The sequence below is a fragment of the Hippocampus guttulatus genome, chromosome 6, assembly GCF_054856545.1.
Source record: "Hippocampus guttulatus isolate MCC_2025c chromosome 6, RoL_Hgut_1.0, whole genome shotgun sequence".
NCBI classification, from domain to species: Eukaryota; Metazoa; Chordata; class Actinopteri; order Syngnathiformes; family Syngnathidae; genus Hippocampus; species Hippocampus guttulatus.
Window position 1 is genome coordinate 20,550,691 of NC_141266.1, and position 21,218 is coordinate 20,571,908.

Here is a 21,218-nt window from a genome sequence, read left to right on the forward strand (position 1 = left end):
CCGTACAACAGTTAACTTTTTCCCCGTATGATGTTTCAGAATTTTGCACCCCAAAAGTAAATAAATAAAAAAGTTTGAAATTTACCAGCATGCCATGCCCATGCTATAAGTTGTGTGTGTAGCTTGAGTTTATTTTAGTATTTGTTTGTCCCATTCTGCAGCTGTCAACTCATTTTCACACTTGTTTGACAGTGGCACTGGGCAATAGCCATAAAATGAAAATTTATTTCCCCAGAAAAAAAAATATAAAATTTGGGTTTTAATCAATTCCCCGCTTATCTTTATGGCGAAACCAAACAACAATGACATTTAATGTAAGTAACGATTTTTCCCCCCGCCAACATTAACTTGCATCAACAATGTTTGTCATTTGCGTCATGTTTTACTCAACCTAAGTTCTTTTTATGCTTGTACAGTATGATGGTTAAGACTTTTCTTGTCTTCTAAAAAGTATGATGGCTGAAGTTGACTTCAACATGTCATTAATAAGGTAAGTCATTTTAGCTGACTTTTCTCTTTTACTGTACAGCGCCATCTTCACACTTCAACAGAATTTACTTGAAGCCTTGCATGCCTACACGAGGGTTATTTATATTCTCAAAGATTTCCAAAAGTGTTTAGCAATGTCCTCATCAACATGAGATGCAGATTATCAGTCTTCTATAGTTTGTCATTAAAAATGCAGCATTTTGAGTTGAAAACTGTGAGTAGGGCATTTTAAAGGGGCGGACCAGATGATGTCACGTTGAGAGAGAGTGAGAGGATGATGAAGAGGACGACAACGCTGTCTCACACCCATCAATCCATCACTTCTGGCTAATGAGGTAAGAGCTCTCATTTTTTATGTGTACAATCATCTGTGAAAAGCTTTTTTTAAGGGGTGGGGGGGCATGTTGGTAGGCTGCAATAACTTACAGTTCTGATTAAATGTTAAATACCGGTCGTGATGTAATTTTAGTACATCTCGATTCATATAGCACCTTCACAACAGCTAAGTGGACTCTAGATTTAACATAAAAATTCACAAAAGTAATACAACAGAACACAACCTCAAACGTGGACAATAATACAATCGTGACAACTATTCAAACATATACGTTGTTGTAAGAAGCGGTTATAGACGAAAGAGGAAAGAAAGTCTCCGTTCACCAGTGAATCAGAGACATCACAATCTCAGCGTGCGTGACGACGTCACACATCTGCTACAAGCTAAGTTTATACAACACGATACATCTTTACCTATAATAGCGCTTTCCAGACTTTTTAACATATGTCGAATACAGGGGCTAGTTCGGTTCTCCTGTCCCATCTAGATCCGCTTCAATTTCAAGCGCGGACGCTCACTTCCAAATGCATATCCGCGCCGATATTATGAATTAAACCATTTGAAATTGTGCGTTATTATTCAAGTAAATGTAGTATTTATTTGTTTCTTTAAAAATAGTATATATAACCCACAATATTACAGAACCAGATTGACTTGGTTTATTAATCAGAAGATTGAAATGTTTAATTTCTTTTTTGGGGGGCATAGTATTATGAAACAAAATGATGTGATTATTAAAAAAAATAGAGCAGTTTGTTGTAAATTATTGTTATAAATTGCACTTGCAACCCTTATCAAAAAGCTCTTGCATTATGGTCAACAACCTGAGGTTGACCACCCCTGCATTTGTGGAGAACAGACTCTTCCACACTTGAAAGGGCAAACATTTTTTTTTCTCTCCAATGTGACATTCTTCTTGTTTTCTTCCAACATTTTTCTCCTGTCAACTGGCATCTATCCATACATGGCTGGATTCTGGTCAAGTGTCCAGACACACAATGGGTCCTTTCTTAGTGTTTCGTTTTGTGCACTCAGCCCCATCGTGCTCCAACATGGCTCCAAGTGAGTTTGTACACCAAACGTCCATTTCAAAAATTGAAATTCACAGAGAAACTGTGATCCTTAACATATAACTTTATTTACAAAAGAAGACATCTCACCATCTGAGTGTTCACGTATTGTTTGATCACTTTTGAGCCCAAAGGCTACATGCTAATGTGTTAATGGTGATCAAGAGGTGAGAGGCAGAAAGAGAAAAAGGGAATTGTTTGACTGGTGTTCTGTGCGTCCACTTTCCGGTCTTGTGCCGTGTCAGGCAGGCTTGAGTCCCAGAAAGGACAAAGGCTGCTTAGTGTGTTTTGTACAGTTTTGGAGGTCCTGACGCCCACTTGGGAGTGAAGGTTGATTGATTTATTTTTATTGAATTTGCTGTAAGATGTGGTGTAGACTACAAAAGGATCAAGTCAACAACAATAAGTAAAAAAAGAATTAGGTGAAAAGTATATGAGGTGACGCACAATACGAAAGTAGTAGCCCCCCCAAAACATTAGAAATGTAAGGAAAGAGGAATTGACGCAACGTGTTGCTTCTCCTTGAAGCTCGGTGAACTCTTAGCTTGGAAAGCATTCGCCTAATTGCATAGTTGCCCAAGTAATGTTTCTACGTTTTCAGGGGAAAAAAGTTTTAGCAAGCAATTAAAAAAAAAAATCGTTACAGTAAGTTAAAAATGACTGAGCCTGAATATTGTCATTGCCAAATGTAACGCGAGGACAATCGAGATTTACCAATACCAACATAAACGTGACTAACTGACCTGAACAGGACCGTAAATGCCTGATTTTACGGTGAGTAAAAAAAAATAAAATAAAAAAAATCAAGGCTCACAAAAGTAAAAAACAATCCGAACTAAAACACCGGCGTTAGCCTGATCACTAGAACAAACGACTCACATTCTTTAATGTAAAAATGTTACACAGCACCACATCTCTTGGAGGAATCCATCATTGAGCTGAACAAATAAAGTGCCTTGCCGTTTCAAGAAGCAACCTAGTGCCGACTTAGCACACCGTGCACGGTTATCGGACTTGCATATCCATAAAATTCAGGTTATGAAAATTGAACATTTTTTCCTCTCCCCAAGATGTTAACTTCAGATGTTTTCATGGCTCCTTAAAACAGATCTTTCAAGAAAAAAAACATTCATGTCAGTCCGTAATTATCACTTTGGTGCGCAGGCGCCCTCTAGTGATACGTTCGAATCCACTCATCCATCCACTTTGTTTAAACTTTATAATACTGTAGTTTCTTACACATTAAAAAAAACGGTACATACGTGAATACATTTTACATGCATTTAACTTGTATTTCACATTCATCTTTTACAATAAAGTTACCCCCCCCCCACCCCTTGGGGTGGGGGGTAACTTTGTTTTCTTGGCTTCACTAGGTCTTTCTAGGAAATCGAGCAGGTAGCAAAACAAACAGTGAATTGCCTTGGTGGAGGTATTAACAGGACAACGGAATGTAACGTAGCATTAGCACATTGTAGGCAAAAGGAAAGGAACAGTGTTCCCTTTGTGGCGAATGGCAAAGGCTCGGGGCGAACAATGCTGCCATACTGAAGGAGTGATTGTCATACAGTGAGAGGGGGCGCCGGGGGTAGGGGGTCTTAGTGGTGGGGGGTGCGGATGGCGGTGGGGTTGTAGAGGGCCACCCTGGGGCTTGGTACAGAGAGTGGCGACTGACTTCTTCGCGTGCCAGTGTGACGGGGAAAGCAGCTGGCAGGTCCGCCTACTCAGGTACCCATCTTCCATTTAAGTCTGCTCGCGGTGAAGCAGCATGAGGCTCATTAGCTGTGTATGCTAGGCGGCACGTAGGCGTAAATAATTACTTGTTTTGGTGTCCGTGTGACGGCAACTGCAATGCTGGTCAGATTTTGTGTGTGCTCTCCTCTTCCTTGAAAAGATTGCATTAGAACTCTCTTAGTGTTTATCGAAGCGATATTAAAAAAAAAAAAATAGATCGCCACAACCTTATAATTTATTTGACGTGTTAATAGGTAGTAGTATTGATTGGATTTGTTCGGACTTTAAACAGGCTGGGTCAAAACATTTTATCAAAAAGTCAGCTGCACTTTTGTTTAAAAAAAAAAAAAAAAAAAAAAAAAAGCTTTCATTAAAATGACTTAAAGATCAACCGTTGGAGCAATACTGGACGATCATGCAAGAAATCTGCTCTTAGCTAAGAAAAAAATACAGCAAAAAGTAAAATGACTCTTTAAAAAAGTCTTTAAACAAAGTGTGCATTTTTTAACTTCAGAAATCAGTTGTCAAACACATGACGGTTGTCACTTGTTAGCATTAGCTTTTCAACAGTCACTCAGCAGAGTGTGGCATCGACTCTTTGTAAAAGCTGAAGTTAAAGTGCCGATGCAAAGTCAAACACACACACGGTTGGACCTTTTTGAAGTCAAAGTCAGAATTGTCTTCGAAGTGGCTTCATGTTCGAAATTCTTCCCTTTCTGTTTTCCTGGGACGTCTGCTTGCTTGGTGCCATTTTTGTTTGTATTTAAACAAAATACCGTTCGGTGGTGGCCCCCCTTTGGTTCAGAGCGGAAGGCAACGTTCCCAAACGGCCGCGGAGGCCCGTGGATTGCCATCTGCCCACTGGCAACTAGATTCTTGTTATGTGCTCTTCTGCCAAATGTAGCTCAGATGCTCTGTATATTCACTCTTAACTTGAAAAAAAAAAAACACAGAGGCTGTGTTCAAAAACACTCCTCATTCTTTGTGACAGCGCTTCTCAAACTTTTTACACCAAGTACCACCTAAAACATACTTAGCTCTCTAAATAGAAACATCACGACCAACAGTAAAATACAGCAAGAGCGGGCCCAAGTATTCATCGAAAACGAGAACATTGCCGTTAAGACATAAAACAGAGAATTACATTTTGTGTATTTAAAACCACCACAAAATAAAAAACTCCATCGATGGGCTAACGAATAGCATCCTTATTCTGGCTTCATATGCCTTTATGGATAGGACATTTGAACACAAGCAGTGCAGCAACACATATCGTTGGGCAATACTCACAGGCATTTATTCTTTCTCTCCTGAAACCGCTAATGTTACTGTGTCTTAGTGAGCAACTGTGATAGGCTGTGACTGTGATAGGCTCCAACAGGAAACCATATCCATATTTTCTCACAGGCCTAAAGTGTAAAACTGATGTTTTGACTCGGTCACCGGTTTTCCAAGGTCAAATATAACCACAATAAAGTAAAATGACTCGCCTTTTCCTCCTCGACATACTGTAACGGGGTAGCGGCTTTCACTGTGGCATCTCGACTGATTGGTCACTGGCACCACTCAGTGTTTGTGTGTGTGGGGGTGTGGAAGACCATCTGCTTCTCTCTAGTTGTTTTTTTTTTTTGTCAAGGTTGAGGTACGAGGGGCTATTGGCTTGCGTCGCGGCCCAGTAGAAAAGCGCACACTGTGAGCTGCCCCTGTTGCGGGGAAAGGAAAAAAAAAAAAGATAAAATAAAATTCCTCCAGTTATCCCGTGGCACACAATGGCCAGCCAGTGTTTGTGCCCACAAGGTCTTCATTTTCTCGCACGCTCCGCAAAGTGCCTTTCAAGTACACTGGCGGGAGGTACTCACATTGAAAATCTTCTTGGCACAAGAACAATTTCATATGATGAAGTATATTTGATATGCCAGTTCTGCGCGCACAGCCTGAAAAACTACCGGATATCAATTACAGAATGGTGTGTGTGCGTGTGTGTGTGTGTGTGTGTTGCTGCATGAAAGCACACACACAGTCATGGTAATGTTCAGCTAGGCACTGGCTTCTTTGTGTTGAGCGGTCGGGCACAAAAGCCTCAGAGGAAGATGAAGAGGAAGGTCACATAGCTGCGCAACCCACGTCGCCAAGCGTGTTAGCGGGTTTTACGCTAACACACGCGTGTAGCGTAGGCGGGATGCAGCGTGCCGAATGGTAATAGAGCCGACACTCGGCATTCCTGTCCTCAGTAGTTTTCCGGCCGTTATATCAGTGGTGCGTAACCTTGTTAAAGGTACCCAACCTAACCAGTTCACATCCACCTTCAACGAACCCTTCAGTAGGGAAAAAATAAAATTATGATTTCAAGAAGTGTTCCTTCAGTTTTGAGATGTTCAACTTGGCACGACAAATCATGCAGATAGGACGCTGGGTCCCATCACGTTGCGTGATGCATGTGAATCCATGTTGTACATATTTTGTTTTCTATTTTTTTGCTCGACATAGCATGTATTTATAAAAAAAAAAAAAAATTTAAATCACACAACATACTATCACAACAATTACATGTTGACAACTGAGCAAACTAAATTTCCCGCAGCACTGATTGGACAAGCAATGTCATGTGATCATCTGCAGCCAGCGAAGGCCAAGCGGGTGTGTCATAACTAATTGACATGTTGAGTCAGGTGTGTCTTCCCTTCCACGGCGGAGGCTCCGTCGAACCCAGGAGGCCGATTCACCGAACCCCTGGGGTTCGATTGAACCCAGGTTGAGAACCACTGCGTTATATGCTTGACGTATGAACCATTAACGAAAAGGTTTTTAGATCCGGTTGCTAACGTGAGCGGATCGATCCCAGCTACCATGTAATACTTTACAATAAGCCCAAAAAGTCTTTTCATTACTAAGTGCGATGTTACGGCAAAATGGTGAATAGTTACCAAGCTATGGCTAAAATGCTGAAAACGACATAACTATATCCCCTCACCCCCCGCCAAAAATGAAAAAAGAAGATCCAAACAAGCTCTGCATTGCACCCACGCTTCGTATGTGGCCTTGATGGGAATTAAACTGAGTCATCAGTTGCTTGAATGACTGACTACTCTATGCATTTTATTTTATTTATTGCTTCAATATTGTCGACTATGTGATTCTATACGAAAATAATGTCCACTAAAAATCCCTACATTGTGATTATCAGTGACTGCAGTCACAATCATTCGTCGTTACCTTTTATTTTATTTCTTTATTTATTTTAAAGCGGACTCTGTTTGCTTTACCTTATTAAACATCATCACACTGTCAAACTAAACTTCCCCGCTGCCTCTCTCACTGACTTCTGTCCTTCTTCCCTCCAGAATTCGAACGTCTCCGAGTGGTCGAACGTGGACGAGGAAGCCGAAACAAGAAGCCCGTGAGAGACGGGGGAGCGGGAGCCTGGTGCTGAGGCTGGTATGAGGCAAGTGGTTTGTACGAGGAAAGCGTATGCTCTCGTTTGTCCATCCGTCAATGAAGCCATTGTGAAGGCTGACGACGGAGGGTGGGAGCGGGGGTGGGGGTCACCGCCACCGCCTCTCGGGCCTGGACTCACTCGGCCGTCTCTCTGCCTTTTGTCCCGGTGCAGATGGCAGAGCTTGACGCAACATCAGGATTGTATGGGTCCGGACATCTCAGGGGGAGGCGGTGAGGGTGGACAAGGCGGGGGGGGGGGGGGGGGTGATTTCGCAGTAGCACACTTGACAGTAAATTCACATTCATCGTGGGGATACATTCCAGACCCAGTGGGAATAGAATAAAGGTAACAGAAAAAACTTGCGACGTTAAAACAACTTTAACCCTTACACACGGTTTCAATGAAACGTAATTCAACACACTTAAGTATTCTTACTCGTTCGCAAAGATCTCCAAGAGACCATGCGTGTTTGGTTCAAGCTGCTTATTTGTCACTCCCAGTTTTTATTTTTACCTGGAAAATGATAACTAAAATAAAATACAGTACAATCAAACGTTATATATTTAAAAGCTGAAATGTTCAACCAAACCATATAATTTCAGTCCAGAAAAGAAGCTCAATGCTAGCATATACTGTAATGCAAAATGCTAATGGAAATTAGCATCAACTGGATCCAAAACATAACAGTAGTAAAGGTCTCTGCACTGGCTATTTCTTATTTATTTTTTTAGCCCTAAATGTCTGCGTCATTTTATGTATTCTGTGATGCAGTAGCGCAACAGCGTCAATGATAGCTTTAGGAGTCAATGGGTGAGCTTAAGATGCCACGAGAAACAGCCAAGGCCCTGTCTAAAGTTGGCAAGTAGGAGAGCAATTGATTCCCAAAAAGTCAATGAAACTCCCTGTATATCACGGTGGTTATGCAGGATGCAACACGCCATTTGGAATCATTCCCTCGTTTATGACTCCCGACCTAAAGTACGCATGTGAAATCGAGTCCGATCACAAAGTCGGGCAGCCACTTTGTTTTTAGCAACAGCTCAACATTGCAAAATCCACTCGCAGGCCTGCCATCTGTACGCGCCTGCTGCTGCCACCGAGTGACGCATAAATCGTCCTTTCCTCGCCGCCGCAACTTTTTTTTTTTTTTTGTACAATACAGGACGATATATTTTCCACAAAAATGTAGTATAGTTTGTTAGTGCGTCACCGGTTCACTGTCCGTGAAGCACAGACGGCATCAGTAATCTAAACAAAGCCGATGTGATGCGTCAACAGTGCGAGGCTTTCATTGGATGAGCTTCGGCCACGATGATGAGTGACTCCACTGAGGCGAGGATTTTTTTTCTCCTCTGCTTGGTGAGACAAACTAACTCACTATCCCGACTAAATATGAGGTCATGCTATTTGCGAAGCGCCATCAGCGGCGCTCCGGCGACGGCACCCGGGTTTTAGCGATTGCCGCAGAATTTGGTGGGCAGCAGTTAGACAGATGGTTAATGCGAAACCGTGAAGCTCATTTTTGCCCGTGCGATGTTGGCAGAGCATGGTGTCAAAGTTTGAAGATCGTTTCAAGGATTCTGTGAAAGAAAAGAAAAATAGCGCCTGGTAGTGCTCTCATAGTGTGGAACTCGACCATTTTAGGGCCATTCGGGATGTCTGAGCTGGAAATTTGGACACATGAGCTCCACTGGGTCCAGGTATCCTATCATTGTTAAATTTGGGATTTTTGTTTTGTTTTTTTGCTGACCTGGAATGCATGTTAAATACTCAGTCAAAATCACATTTAACCATTTCATGCACAAATTACGATAACCGACATCAGGATTTTTTTCACTTTTATTTTTTTTATCAGTCTTTAAGCATGGAAAAAAATACCGTAACAATGGCACTGGATGGTAACATACATCAGGGTCCACTGTACTGGCCGATGCACAACAGTGTCATTAAGATGAATTAATCCAAGAGGAAACAACATTCGAATAGCTGTTCCCTCGAGTAACCGCTGTCCCCCGAAAGGGTTCAGAGAATTTAAGACCTCGTCATGGCTGCTCTTTACGGAATTTTCTGTGCTTTGTCAGCTTGTCTAATTATTGTCTCTATTTTATTTATTTATTTTTTGTAGAGAAGAAGGTTGTCAAGCCGTCTGTGGGTGAGCAAACACCCACCATTGGAGCACTTTCCGCGACCAAACATCTGTTTGCTTTGAATCATCACAGTTCTGAGGTATTCCATGTGCTAGCGAGATGTCATTCAATTGAATCTCAAAGCTTTTTGAGAAGAAAAAATGAGCGCGGGATGGCGGGAATGATTCACGCCCCTGACATTTGCAATGTATTTTCTCCGATGGCGATGATGCATGTGTTGGAACTAACAGAGGTGTGGAGTGGACGCCATGTGGTGTTTGACGCTGCTTTTACCGCTACTGCTAATCATCAATGGTAAGAAATACTTGGAACGTCATAACTATCAAGCATACAGTTGCTTTGTGTTTTTAACCAGAACTTTGACAACACTGGAATAGGAATCACCCTTTTCTTTTTCTTTTTTCCCAATCATGGTTTCCCCTCAATCGTGTAGTTGGAACAAAACCAGTAATTGACAATTAATAAACAGCAGGAGGCCCCATTCCGGAGTAAAGAACAAAATATAGTATTTTTTTGAGTTGGTGTCAGCTAAAGAAAAGGATGTTTGCACGTTTTGTGCTGTTGACAAAGTGTTATCTAGCTTCAAAAACCCTACCATTATCCATCCATCCATTTTCCGAACCGCTTGATCCTCACTAGGGTCGCGGGGGGTGCTGGAGCCTATCCCAGCTGTCTTCGGGCAGTGGGCGGGGGACACCCTGAATCGATTGCCAGCCAATCGCAGGGCACATAGAGACGAACAACCATCCACGCTCACATTCACACCTAGGGACAATTTAGAGTGTTCAATCAGCCTGCCATGCATGTTTTTGGAATGTGGGAGGAAACCGGAGTACCCGGAGAAAACCCACGCAGGCCCGGGGAGAACATGCAAACTCCACACAGGGAGGCCGGAGCTGGAATTGAACCCGGTACCTCTGCACTGTGAAGTCGACGTGCTAACCACTGGACTACCGGGCCGCCCCCCTACCATTATGTCAAATAAAACAAAACAAAACAAAAAAACTTATGGATCGCAGCACATTCAATCTCCAAGAAAAAAAAAACGCGTAGCTGCGTCCGTGTGAGGTTGACTTTTCTGCTGATTTATGTCTCGTTCAAAAGATGTCAGCTCCCAGTGGAACGTTTGGGTGCCGCGGGACATCTCGGCCATGACCAACACCTGCGTGGTCATCCCGTGCACCTTCATGTACCCGTCTGGGATCAGGCCGTACCGCGGCGTCCACGGCATCTGGTACTACGGGCAGCCCTACCCGCAGCTCTTCCCGCCTGTGGTGTTCAAGACCCGCACGGACGTAGTGCACGAGAGTTACCAGGGTCGCACCAAGATGCTGGGCGACCTGCAGCAGAGGAATTGCACGCTGCTCATCAACAGTGTTGGACCGGAGCACTCGGGGCGATACTACTTTCGCGCTGATCTCGGTGGGGCCAACGTGTACACCTTTCCGGACTTTGCTGATCTCAAAGTTCTGGGTGAGACGCACTATATGGGTAACCTGATAACAGAATCTGTCCAATGTAGTAACCGCTGACCCTGAAAGGCTTATACATACACACAGTCGTGTGTGCCAAGATGTTGAACCACATGAGGTATCTTTGCACCATCAAAGTCACAGAGTACGGCATCGGTACCTCTACTTACGAAGTTAATTGGTTCTGGAAGAAATTTCTGAACTTGAAAATTTTTGCAAGTAGAGACGCGTTTTCCATGTAAATAATCCGTTCCAAGTCCCCCCCCCCCCCAATTCAAATATAAATATTTTGTAAAGCATAAAAATGCATCAAAATATGTAACAAATACATGTTACAATTAGATAATTGCACAATAAACGAGAGTTGTGCATAATGTAAAAAAAAAAAAAAAAAGGTCATTTAACTTTTAACTGTGCCCTGATTGTTTTTTGCTCTCTTGAGTCCATGTTCTCTCTCAGAAGTGGTTTTTGCCTGTAGTTTTGTCAAGAATTGATCCGAGGATGTTTTGTTTTGATGGCTTTTAACAATCCTTCGAAAATGTCCAAGGCAAACATCGGCATAGTGAGCGATCGCCCGACTGGTTTACACTTTTTCTGGGTGATTCGCATTTACGTAAAACTATCAGAACACCTCCTGGGCGAATGACGAGGACGCCTATCTATCTATCTACGCACACAGACACATACAGTAGAGATCCTTCTTAGCCAATGGGATGCCAGGATGATGCTTGGTAATAGCCAATGGCAGAGCAGCTCGAAGTATGTTGCGTTCAGGAAATTCGGAGCTGCAACTAGCTGCCCATACTGTATTTTTACCTTTCGTATCTTGACATTTCTTTTGTAACAAAAGGCAATATTTTCCTGTTGAGGCGTTTCGTACCTTGAAAATTTCGTATGAAGAAACATTCGTTAAGTAGAGCTTCCTCTGTATGCTTCTTCCATTAGAGCAACCCAACATCGACGTCCCGGATGAGATTGTGAGCGACGAGAGCCTGACGCTGACCTGCCACGCCCCCGACAACTGCCCCGACATGAACCCCGAGATCCAGTGGATGTACACGGATTACCTGCCCGACCCCGAGTTCAGCGCCGACGACGTTGAGGAGGGCAATACCGCCGTGCGGTCCAGCACTCTGGTGTTCACCCCCAGGCCGGTGCACAATGGCCAACTACTGGGCTGCAGGGTGTACTACCCCAACACCACGCTGGTCTACGAGAGACTCGTCTCTCTGGATATTAAGTGTAAGTTTAAAACTACCATCGCGGTTCACGAGTCGCGATTTCACATATTCATTTTTTGGGGGGGCGGGGGAGGGGTGGCCCGATATTTCAAGAACCGGGATTACAATACAAAAAATGTAATCAAATGAAGCACGTTTTCATTCATTGCAGCAAAAATCGTGTCAATCGGACCGGAAAAGAAGTTTAAGAACAAATTTTTCAAACAAATGAAATGCTCTTGTGCAAAAAAAATAAACTGCCTGGTTAAAAGAAATTTTTTGCAGTCACAGTAGAAGCATCATTTATTTTCATTTGAGGTTTTCATCTTGGTTAATATTTAGTTTGTGTAGCATATGCTCTTTATTAACTGACCTCTTTGCGGATTTTGTGCTCCACGACACCAAAATTTTGTCTCAGTTGGAATTGCGTAGTGATATTTTTTTTTCACATCACTTCACTAGAGTTGAGAGAAAAAAAAAAACAAAGTTTTAGAGGCACTTAAAAATCAAGGGACCACTGTATGGTTTGGCTCATTGTCTTACACTACAGTGGACCCCTTCAAATGACGGGAGGGATGAGGACCGGGCGCTGGCCCGTGAATTGAGGAAATCTGCATATAGAGGACGATTATAAATTTCATTTACATATTTTTTCAATCCCCCTCAAAATTATATGAAAAAGGCGGATTAACCTCCACTGAAAAAAGGGGTTGGTTCACCACCCAAAAACAACATCCCACTCCCCCTGCTTGGGAAAAAAAAAGTTAAAATATGTTTCAAAATACTTTTAAAAAAATGTTGCGAATATGTACTCGTAATATCAATATTTGGTAAAAGCAAAATCCTCTTTTTGTATCCAACCAGACGCTCCCCGATCTGTGTGGGTGAACGTCTCCTCGGAGGTGATGGAAGGCAGTTCGGTGACGCTGCACTGCGAGGTGGACAGTAACCCCCCTTCCAGGATTTCCTGGAAGTTTGGAGACCAGGAACTGCTGTGGGACACGGCATCCAACTTATCGCTCACCGTGGATGACGTGACACCGGCGGAGGAAGGCGTCTACACCTGCGTCGGCGACAACGGCTACGGCGCCATGAATACGTCACTCTACTTGGCCGTCAAGTGTGAGTTTTGTTCAACCCTCCTGTGAATTTTCTCGGGAAGGACAATTTTCATCTTCGTTTCTTCTTTTTTGTTTTTTCCACTTTCTGACACTTTACAATCATGATTTGACGTTTCAGACCCTCCCCGCGAACCAGTCGTCAATGACTCCTTGACCGTGCTGGAGGGCGCCTCGCTGACGCTGCACTGCAGCACTCAGGGCAGCCCGCCGCCCACCCTCACCTGGCTAAAGGACGGCGAGCTGGTGGGCGCCATCACCGCCGACGAGTTGTCAGTGCTGGAGCTTGAGGGTATCACGCCGCAGGGTGACGGCCAATACCGCTGCCTGGCTGAGAACGAGCACGGCCGTGCCAGCAGCTCCCTGAACATCACCGTGGAGTGTGAGTGGGACGACAAATCCCAGTCGGATGTTCTGTTTGACGTCCCCGAGCATTTTCCCCGACAATATTTTTCCCCGTGTCGTTTTCCGCCAGATGCTCCCATTCTTCTGGCCGAGTCCAAATGCACGGTGGTGCGGGAGGGCGTCCAGTGCGTCTGCGTGGCTTCGGGGAACCCTGAGCCCACCATCGAGTTCCACTTGCCCGACTTGAACGTCACCATCAACGAGACGGAGGGCCGCTACAACTTCTACACGCACACGGACGGTCAGACGTCCACTGGCATGATCAAACTACGGGAGAAGGGCGAGTGGACCGGTGACGGCGGCCCTGCCGTCAACGTCCACTGCAGCATCTCCAACGTGTACGGCAGAGAAAGCGTCATCCTGGAGCTGCAGCAGGAGAGTGAGTGGCACAAATACTCGCATGCTGTACTCTATTAAAAGGCCTCAATGCCACGGAAATGTATGACAATAGCTTTGCTAACGTTGTGAGCCTATTTACGAAACATACTGTACATTGGCTATGATAACGTGAAGAAAATGCATCTTGCCTAGCCGCAACATCCACAGTGAAACTCCTCTACAACAAAATTCTGTTTGCAGCAAGAAATTTTTCACAACAGGGGGCTTTTCACTGTAGCAAATTTTATCTCAGATGTAAACACACACACACACACACACACAACGTATGTGTGTACTCTTTATTTTTATTCCAATACGTAGTGCATAAATATGAGCATACACTTATTTGACACTTCATATAGCCGGTGTAGAAAGAAAAACAAAACGGGAAAGAAATTGCAAAATTTATGATCAGCATTCACTTTCACTTCCATCAATTTCTTGCATAATGTCTTTTGCTTTGCTTCCTCCATCTTTCATTTTTATGACTTTTATCCTGTCTTCAAGCGTGAATGCTTTTCTTCACTCCTTGGTCTGCAAAGGAGTCTCGTAGCCATTTTAGCAATGTAACATTTGTGCTGCGTCTGAAACTAACATGAACAAATACTTCCTGGAGTACTGTGCATGTGAAAACCAGTGTGGTGGTTGCTGTTGCCATTTCTGAACGAAGCAGTAGAGGTCGCTGTGGCATGCTGAGGTTGGATTAGACTTTTGCGGAAGGCTTGTTTTCGTTGTAGTGAATCTCTTTGCAAGGCAAGAGAAAAATTTTTCGGATAACGGAACAGGGGGACTTTTCGTCGTAGGGGGAGCAGAAAAGTGAGAATGGCTTTCATGCATGAAAACTTTTTCACACTAGGGGGTCTTTTTTGTCCATGTAGGTTTTATTGTAGAGGAGTTTCACTGTATATATTTACGACGGAGAATTTTTGAATGGAGTAAGCTGACAGTTTTTAGGTGTCCATGTCATGTGTCGTTAAGTAATCTACTCAAATACAGTCACAACATCGATTCCCGCCGCGGCAACTATTTTTATCGTTAAATCCCACCCTCACCGTAACGCTGCCTCGCGTTCATTCCAGAGAAGTACCTGATGGCCGTCATCGTGGGCACAATCGGTGGAGTGGCGGTCATTGCCTTCATCATTGCGGCAGTGAGATACGTGGGCCACAACAACAAGAAGTGAGTACCGGAGGAGGAACGACAAGAGATGTGTAAATCCAAGTCAACACCTAAGCCTTGTCATCCATTCTAAAACAACACTGACACATTGATTGGCGTGGACGTGAGTATCGGATCCTTGCCAATTCAGACTTTGCGCATCAGTAACCTATGTGAACCCAACATTGACCTTAAAGCCAAGTTCGGACACAAGTCTTGGGACACCGAGCCCGTTTCAAAAATGGGAACTGAAAAAGAAGAACGTGCTTTGCAGTTATGAGAGTATCGAATGTTCTGGAACGATTTCGTCGCGGGTCTATGAGGTGTTGATTCTTATGAACGTTGACATCAGTGCAGCGCGGAGAAAAAATAATTGAGAGATGAGATGGGGGGGGGGGGGGAATGAAAAAACAACCCCGTGCCCGCGTGGCTTTTCTCCAGGTACTCCGGTTTCCTCCCACATTCCAAAAACATGCATGGCAGGCTGATTGAACACTCAAAAATTGTACCTAGGTGTGAGTGTGAGCGTGGATGGGTGTTCGTCTATGCGTGCCCTGCGATTGGCTGGCAACCGGTTCAGGGTGTCCCCTGCCTACTGCCCGGAGACGGCCTGGGATAGGCTCCGGCACCCCCCCCCCCCCCCCCCCCGCGACCCTTTGTGAGGATAAGGCGGATCAGAAAATGGATGGATGGAGAAATCTTCTCCTGTTCGTACGAAAACGAAGGCCATTTTTGCATTTTGGTTCTCTTGCCGTAACCAATGCAAATCGAACCGTGACCTGAACCCTTTCGGGGACAGCGGTTACGACAGTGGACTGCTTATCATGTTACCAGGTGCATATGAAAGGGTTAAAAACCAAGGTACGTACTCAACTGTGATTTTGGACATACCGTTCCACCCCTTATCAATATAAAAATTCTGCAGGCATGACTCTCTGCACTCACTCAGCTTCCCTCACCTCTTGCTCAATCCACTATGTTGCTTTATTCGGACTCAAATGACAAGCTTCTAAATCCCCACTAAATGATACACCCCCCCTACCCCCCACCCCCGTGACTAAACCCACATCATAACCACGGCATTCAGCATAACCCGACGGCACTTGTCAGTTTCAAAATGGATGGGAAAGGCTTTGCGTGTCGCCCTGCGTTTTAGCGGCGAGGTCTGAGTTTGATCATGTGACTTCGCCCCCCCCCCCATCCCCCTTCCCCCATCCCACCCCAGAGAGAATGGCTTCCCTAGACAGGACGTGGTCCTGGAGAACCCTGCTTTGTACTACAGTGCGGTCAAGAAGGACAAACAAAATCTGAGGAAGAAAGTGGTGAGACATGCCGATGACTCTCACGATGACGCGAAGTAAGATGTTAAGTCAAACGAGTGGTCGTCGTCGTCGTCCCCCCCCACCCCCAACCCTGTACACGTGACGAGACCCCCCCCCCCCCCACAACCATGAACCTTTTGGAAACACACAGGTTTTTTCTCTTGCTTTCATCGCTTCTCTGCGGGGTTTTTTCTCCCCCCCCCCTCTCTTCTTCTGTCTGTTTCTTCTCTCCCTTAACTCCTGCACAGCTTAAGACAGAGCTGTTGGGCTCAAAGTTTAACTCCATTCTAGAGGAGAGCACGGTAAGGTTCCTTAGTCTCGGCGAACCGCACACACTTGGCATATCCGCTTCTGTACTCCTGTACGCCGTTTCCGTTCTTTTTTTTTTTTTCCTACGCCAAAGTGTCATCTGCATGGCTACCTCATCGCTAACGTCCATACTTGCCCACCTAACATGTCTCAAGTCTCCCAACAGTAACCACTAACTTATTTGTGTATGTTGCACACTACTCTGGGGGGGGGGGGGGACGCTCTCTGGGGAATATTCAGCAGTCATTTGGTAGTTTTCCATTGAAACGTGTGTGTAGTCGAATTTTTTTATTTTGTTTTATTTTTTTTTTTGAAATGTGATATTTGTTGTTGGAAAATTCAACTTTTTTTTTTCCTTGCAAAACAACGGGTTTGTTTCTTTACACATTCAGATTTGGTTGCACATTTGTCTCGTCCAACAAAACGATGCATTCGCAAATCTTAGAGTTAGTTGTCATTTTGCAAGCAAAAAGTTGTCAAAAATCCAGTCAAACCATATCAACGTTAACACCATTCCTTCTTTTTTTTTTTTTTTGGGGTGCTCCAGGGAGAAGACGGGGATTTCCAACCTGCGGGCTCTTTGGCAGGCATGGAGAGGCGAGAGTTGAACTACACCGCTCTGGAGCTTGGTGGGCCCAGGGGTGAGGGGGCCCGGGGGAGGGGGGACGACGGCACCAGCAGTTACGCGGAAATCAAAGCCAAATGAAGCGCGATCCTTCCCTGATGCCTCGACCACGCGAGACGCAGTTGCAAAACCTCCCTCCCCTCGTCCCCGCAACGACTTGGGTTTTCCATGGGTCTGAATTTCATGCTTAAGTGCTAACTTTTTCCTCCATGGCACACGACTCACTGGAAGAATTTATTTACTATTTTTAGCTATAGTCTTTTTTTTTTCTTTCTTCTTTCTTTCTCACCCATGTTGGTTTTTCTCCTAGGGGTGTAACGGTATGCCAAAAATCGCAGTCAAAGGGGTCCTCGGCTTAAAGGTTGCGCCCGCCAAGATGGCTGCCCGTTTACTGTTTTTCATTCGTTTCATACAAATATTCACTTGATTGTTATTATTACCTTACTATTGCGTTAGCATAGGTTAGTGATAGACTCTAGCGGCTGATCGTTGGCATACACGTTTGTCTTACGTTGCCGCCGTAAGAGCGGAATGTGCTTATCGAAACCAAGTACCCCTGTTGACTGTTCCGTTCAAGCTGCAGGAAAGGTATAAAATGCCACAGATTTCTTCTTTTTATTTCCGACGGCTATTAAAGTGTATGCGCTCATTTTCTGTGAGCCTATTCTGTTAGCTTTAGCAATTAGCATAGCTTCTCTGTTTGCTCCGATTCTCCCTTGCTCGTTCTGCCGTGTGATTAGCTTTCATAGCTTTCATAGTATCATAGCTAAAAGTCAGCGTCTTTTAGCTATGATACTTGTAAGAAGTTGATTGGCTATTATTGAGGCGGGGATTCTTAGCTTAGTCATCTCAGCATTTAGCGTTCCCTTGGTGGATCCTGAGCTACTTGGAAACCAGAGAGGCTGGGTGACTTCAGTTTGCCGCACCGCCTAAAAGTATATCGTTAGCCGTGACGGCCCGCTAGCCAGAGGCGGAGCTTCACCGCGTCGGATTACTGAGTTGACGTGTGGCTAAAGTATGAGACAGTTATGCTCAGAAAATGTCATCTTTTTTTTTTCTTGGAAAATTAAGGACTTTTGTTCTTAAAATATTCCGATTTCATACTCATGGTATTCCAATTTTAAAAAAATACAAATTAGAAGTCAGTGACAGAGTCAGAATTGTCAACGCCACAAATATTTCGTTAAATATGATCATTTTAACTAATACCACAATTACAGTATTTCTTGGGAAATATAATCGTTTTCTCTCACAAAACTATAGTTTTTTTTCTTCAAATATTCAAATTCGATTCTCGAAGCATGAAACCGCTTTTCATGCAACAGAAATTGCGTAGTACTCGTTCGTACTTGAGAGAATGAAGTCATCATTGAACACGATGAAAAGTGCAGGGTTTTTTTTCAAGTCGCCATCTTAAGAGAAAGTTATCAATCGTAAGAAACTATGATTTTTATTTACCGAGGACGACGTGTGGCTATCGCACGAAGCAATTTGTCCCTTACCTAATGTGGTCCGTACTGGAAAAAGGCCCTTACCATTACACCCCTCGTGTCTATCGTTGGCGCGCCGCATGAGTCAACGTTTATTTGTGTCACTGTGTCTGCTGCCTGTCAAAGCATCAGGGAAAAGGTAAATTCAGAACTTTTTTTAGGGGGGTCGTGCTTTGTCAAAAGAGCCTTTCCTCCCACACGGAAGATCAGTAGGGTTGTACTTTATATCACAATTTCTCGAGGGAAAGTAGCTACACTTCCATGATCTTTTGGGGATTCTGTCATCCTCTCGTTTCTTTTGCTCGATAGGGTAAAGACGGAACCTTGCGTCACTATTTTTTATTGTATTTAACGTGTACAGTCAACAATATGGTCACCGTCTCCTTGAAGAGTCTTTAAAACCCTTTAGAAATACAACTAAGTCAGTAATTGATGGGTTTGGAGGGGAAATCGTTCTCATTTTTTTTGTATTCCACCGCACTGTCTCTAACGCACTGATCGGGAAAAACGCAACAAAGCACAGGTTTATAGTGTTTTCTCATGTTGACAATGTGTGTGTGCGCCTGTGTATATATGTGCTCCAACTGTGCTGAAAGACAATGTCTTCTTTTGGGCAATTTTGGAGGTCATTTGTGTGGATGTTCTCACAGTGTTGCATCAGATGTTGACGTTTGTGTAGTCAGAGATCTTGGAAATAATACACTATATCGATGCTAAGCTAATAGTCTAATTCGATAACCATGTTGTCAATAAATAACATATTAAGGCATATGTATTTTGATAAAAAGCGGGATGCCAGTACAAACAATACCAAGTTTAAAAAAATTGCACCAGACGTTCAACTTGACAGTTAATCGACTTTGCTTTGGATAATTTCAAACATACTACATGTTGTGTATTTATGATCAGTCATCCATTAAAGGGATATCCCAGTCAATTGGTAGTCGTCTTCCATTGAAACACAAGTAAATCAATATATATTTTTTTTGTTGCCGAGTGCAGTGACGGAATAAAATAAGTAAAACCGGGATGTCACGATTTCATATTTTTTTGGAATCAATTATTCTATCAACTTTTCATTGAACAGCTCTGATCGAAAGATGCAATTCGAAGCGCCATCAACTTCCGCTGACGCAGGTCACCCACCACCGTAGGTTAAAGATGACCTGCTTTATTTTATTTTCTAAATACATTTTGTGAAAGTGAGACTGATAGGATGATTAGAATGCAGTGTGCATTCAACCAAAAAGTACATTACTAAAAGGCACAGAGATACACAAATGTTTGTTGTTTTTTTTCCCCTCTCCACTCCTCGCAATCGACTTGGGACCGTCCGCCAGCTACCCGCCCATCGCGATCGACTAGTAGGCGCTCCTGCTTAACGCCATGTGCTAATTTTCACCCACTATCAGTCCCAAATCTGGATAGAAACGATCGGGTTGCTTCCAGAAGGGTATCTCATGTAAAAACTGTGCCAAATATATCACCTCTGTGCGGCAACCTAACCTTAAGTATCATTCTCTGTGACTCACAAGGGCGAGCCAATTGACTTTGCCTGGCTGCAGTATCAACTTTTTGTCACAAGTGCTAATAAACTGAAAACGTCATGCGTAGTTCGGTGCAGGAGAATAGACGTTTATGATGACTGAACCTGAAATGTCTGTGCGGATGCCCAAGCTTGACGAAGAGTTGGAAACCAAAAAATTATCGACGATATATTACTGCAAGACTTATTCGACTTGGTTAACTTTTTTTCCCCAGCCTTACTAAGAAACAGAGTTGTGTCTTGACATGAGTGTATTAGATCCTTTTCGACACTCAAATCTTAAAACTCTCAAATCACCTTGAACTGGTTGCCAGCTAAGCACAGGGCACACATAGATGAACAACCATGTGAGCCCAACATGGTAAACAGTTGTCCGACGGGCCGCCCGAAATTAAAACAAAAAATAAAAATATCTCAAAAACGCATGTCCAAGAAAAAAGTTTAGAACAGCATCATAAATACGTTTAGGAACACACATAATACCATCTCTGAATAAAATTTGCTGTTGAACATTGAATTTGTTATTTTTGTTTGTCCAAAATGGCCTAGTTCCACATTTGGTCGTGACGAAATAGTTTTTCAAAAATGCAGAAGTGATCGCCATTGAAAATGCGAGCTGTTAAAATAGCAGAAATATGGGGGGGAAAGCAATTAAATAGATGGTTCATTCAAAAAAAAACTTTTAAGTAGTAATATTTTTATTTTCAAAAATACTATGTTTTTATTTTTGTCACTGGTGGAAACAATACAGGGTGATTAAAAACTGTTTTCTGATTTATTTTTTTATGACATTAAGAGAGCTCTAAGTATAATACAAGTGTTTTTTAAAAACACTTGTATTATACTTGCTCACACTGTGGCCTTTTTTAAAAAGGCCACAGTGTGAGCAGGAGAAAACTGATCATTCATATCATGTCCACACTTCCTAAAAACTTTTGCTGTTGCACAATGAGGGAAGAAAA

General features: G+C 43.5%; 1 protein-coding gene across 6 annotated transcripts; it reads left to right on the forward strand.

Annotated features, from left to right (window-relative positions):
- Positions 1-805: 805 nt before the first annotated feature.
- Positions 806-19,647, forward strand: mag (myelin associated glycoprotein). Of its 6 annotated transcripts, none has more exons than XM_086114049.1 (13): positions 806-824; positions 6,972-7,072; positions 9,192-9,292; positions 9,444-9,507; positions 10,318-10,686; positions 11,631-11,927; positions 12,770-13,027; positions 13,145-13,405; positions 13,499-13,807; positions 14,886-14,985; positions 16,190-16,286; positions 16,535-16,588; positions 17,143-19,647. In XM_086114049.1, exons 4-13 carry the CDS (start codon positions 9,462-9,464, stop codon positions 17,299-17,301), a joined length of 1,950 nt encoding a protein of 649 aa, XP_085970175.1. In that variant the 5' UTR covers positions 806-824; positions 6,972-7,072; positions 9,192-9,292; positions 9,444-9,461; the 3' UTR covers positions 17,302-19,647. The 6 variants fall into 6 exon arrangements, with proteins under 6 accessions (XP_085970175.1, XP_085970173.1, XP_085970178.1 ...); XM_086114047.1 differs by lacking the exon at positions 806-824 and adding an exon at positions 3,554-3,624; XM_086114052.1 differs by lacking the exon at positions 806-824 and adding an exon at positions 3,554-3,624 and having other exon boundaries at positions 16,190-16,321; positions 17,143-17,287.
- The last annotated feature ends 1,571 nt before the right edge of the window (positions 19,648-21,218 follow it).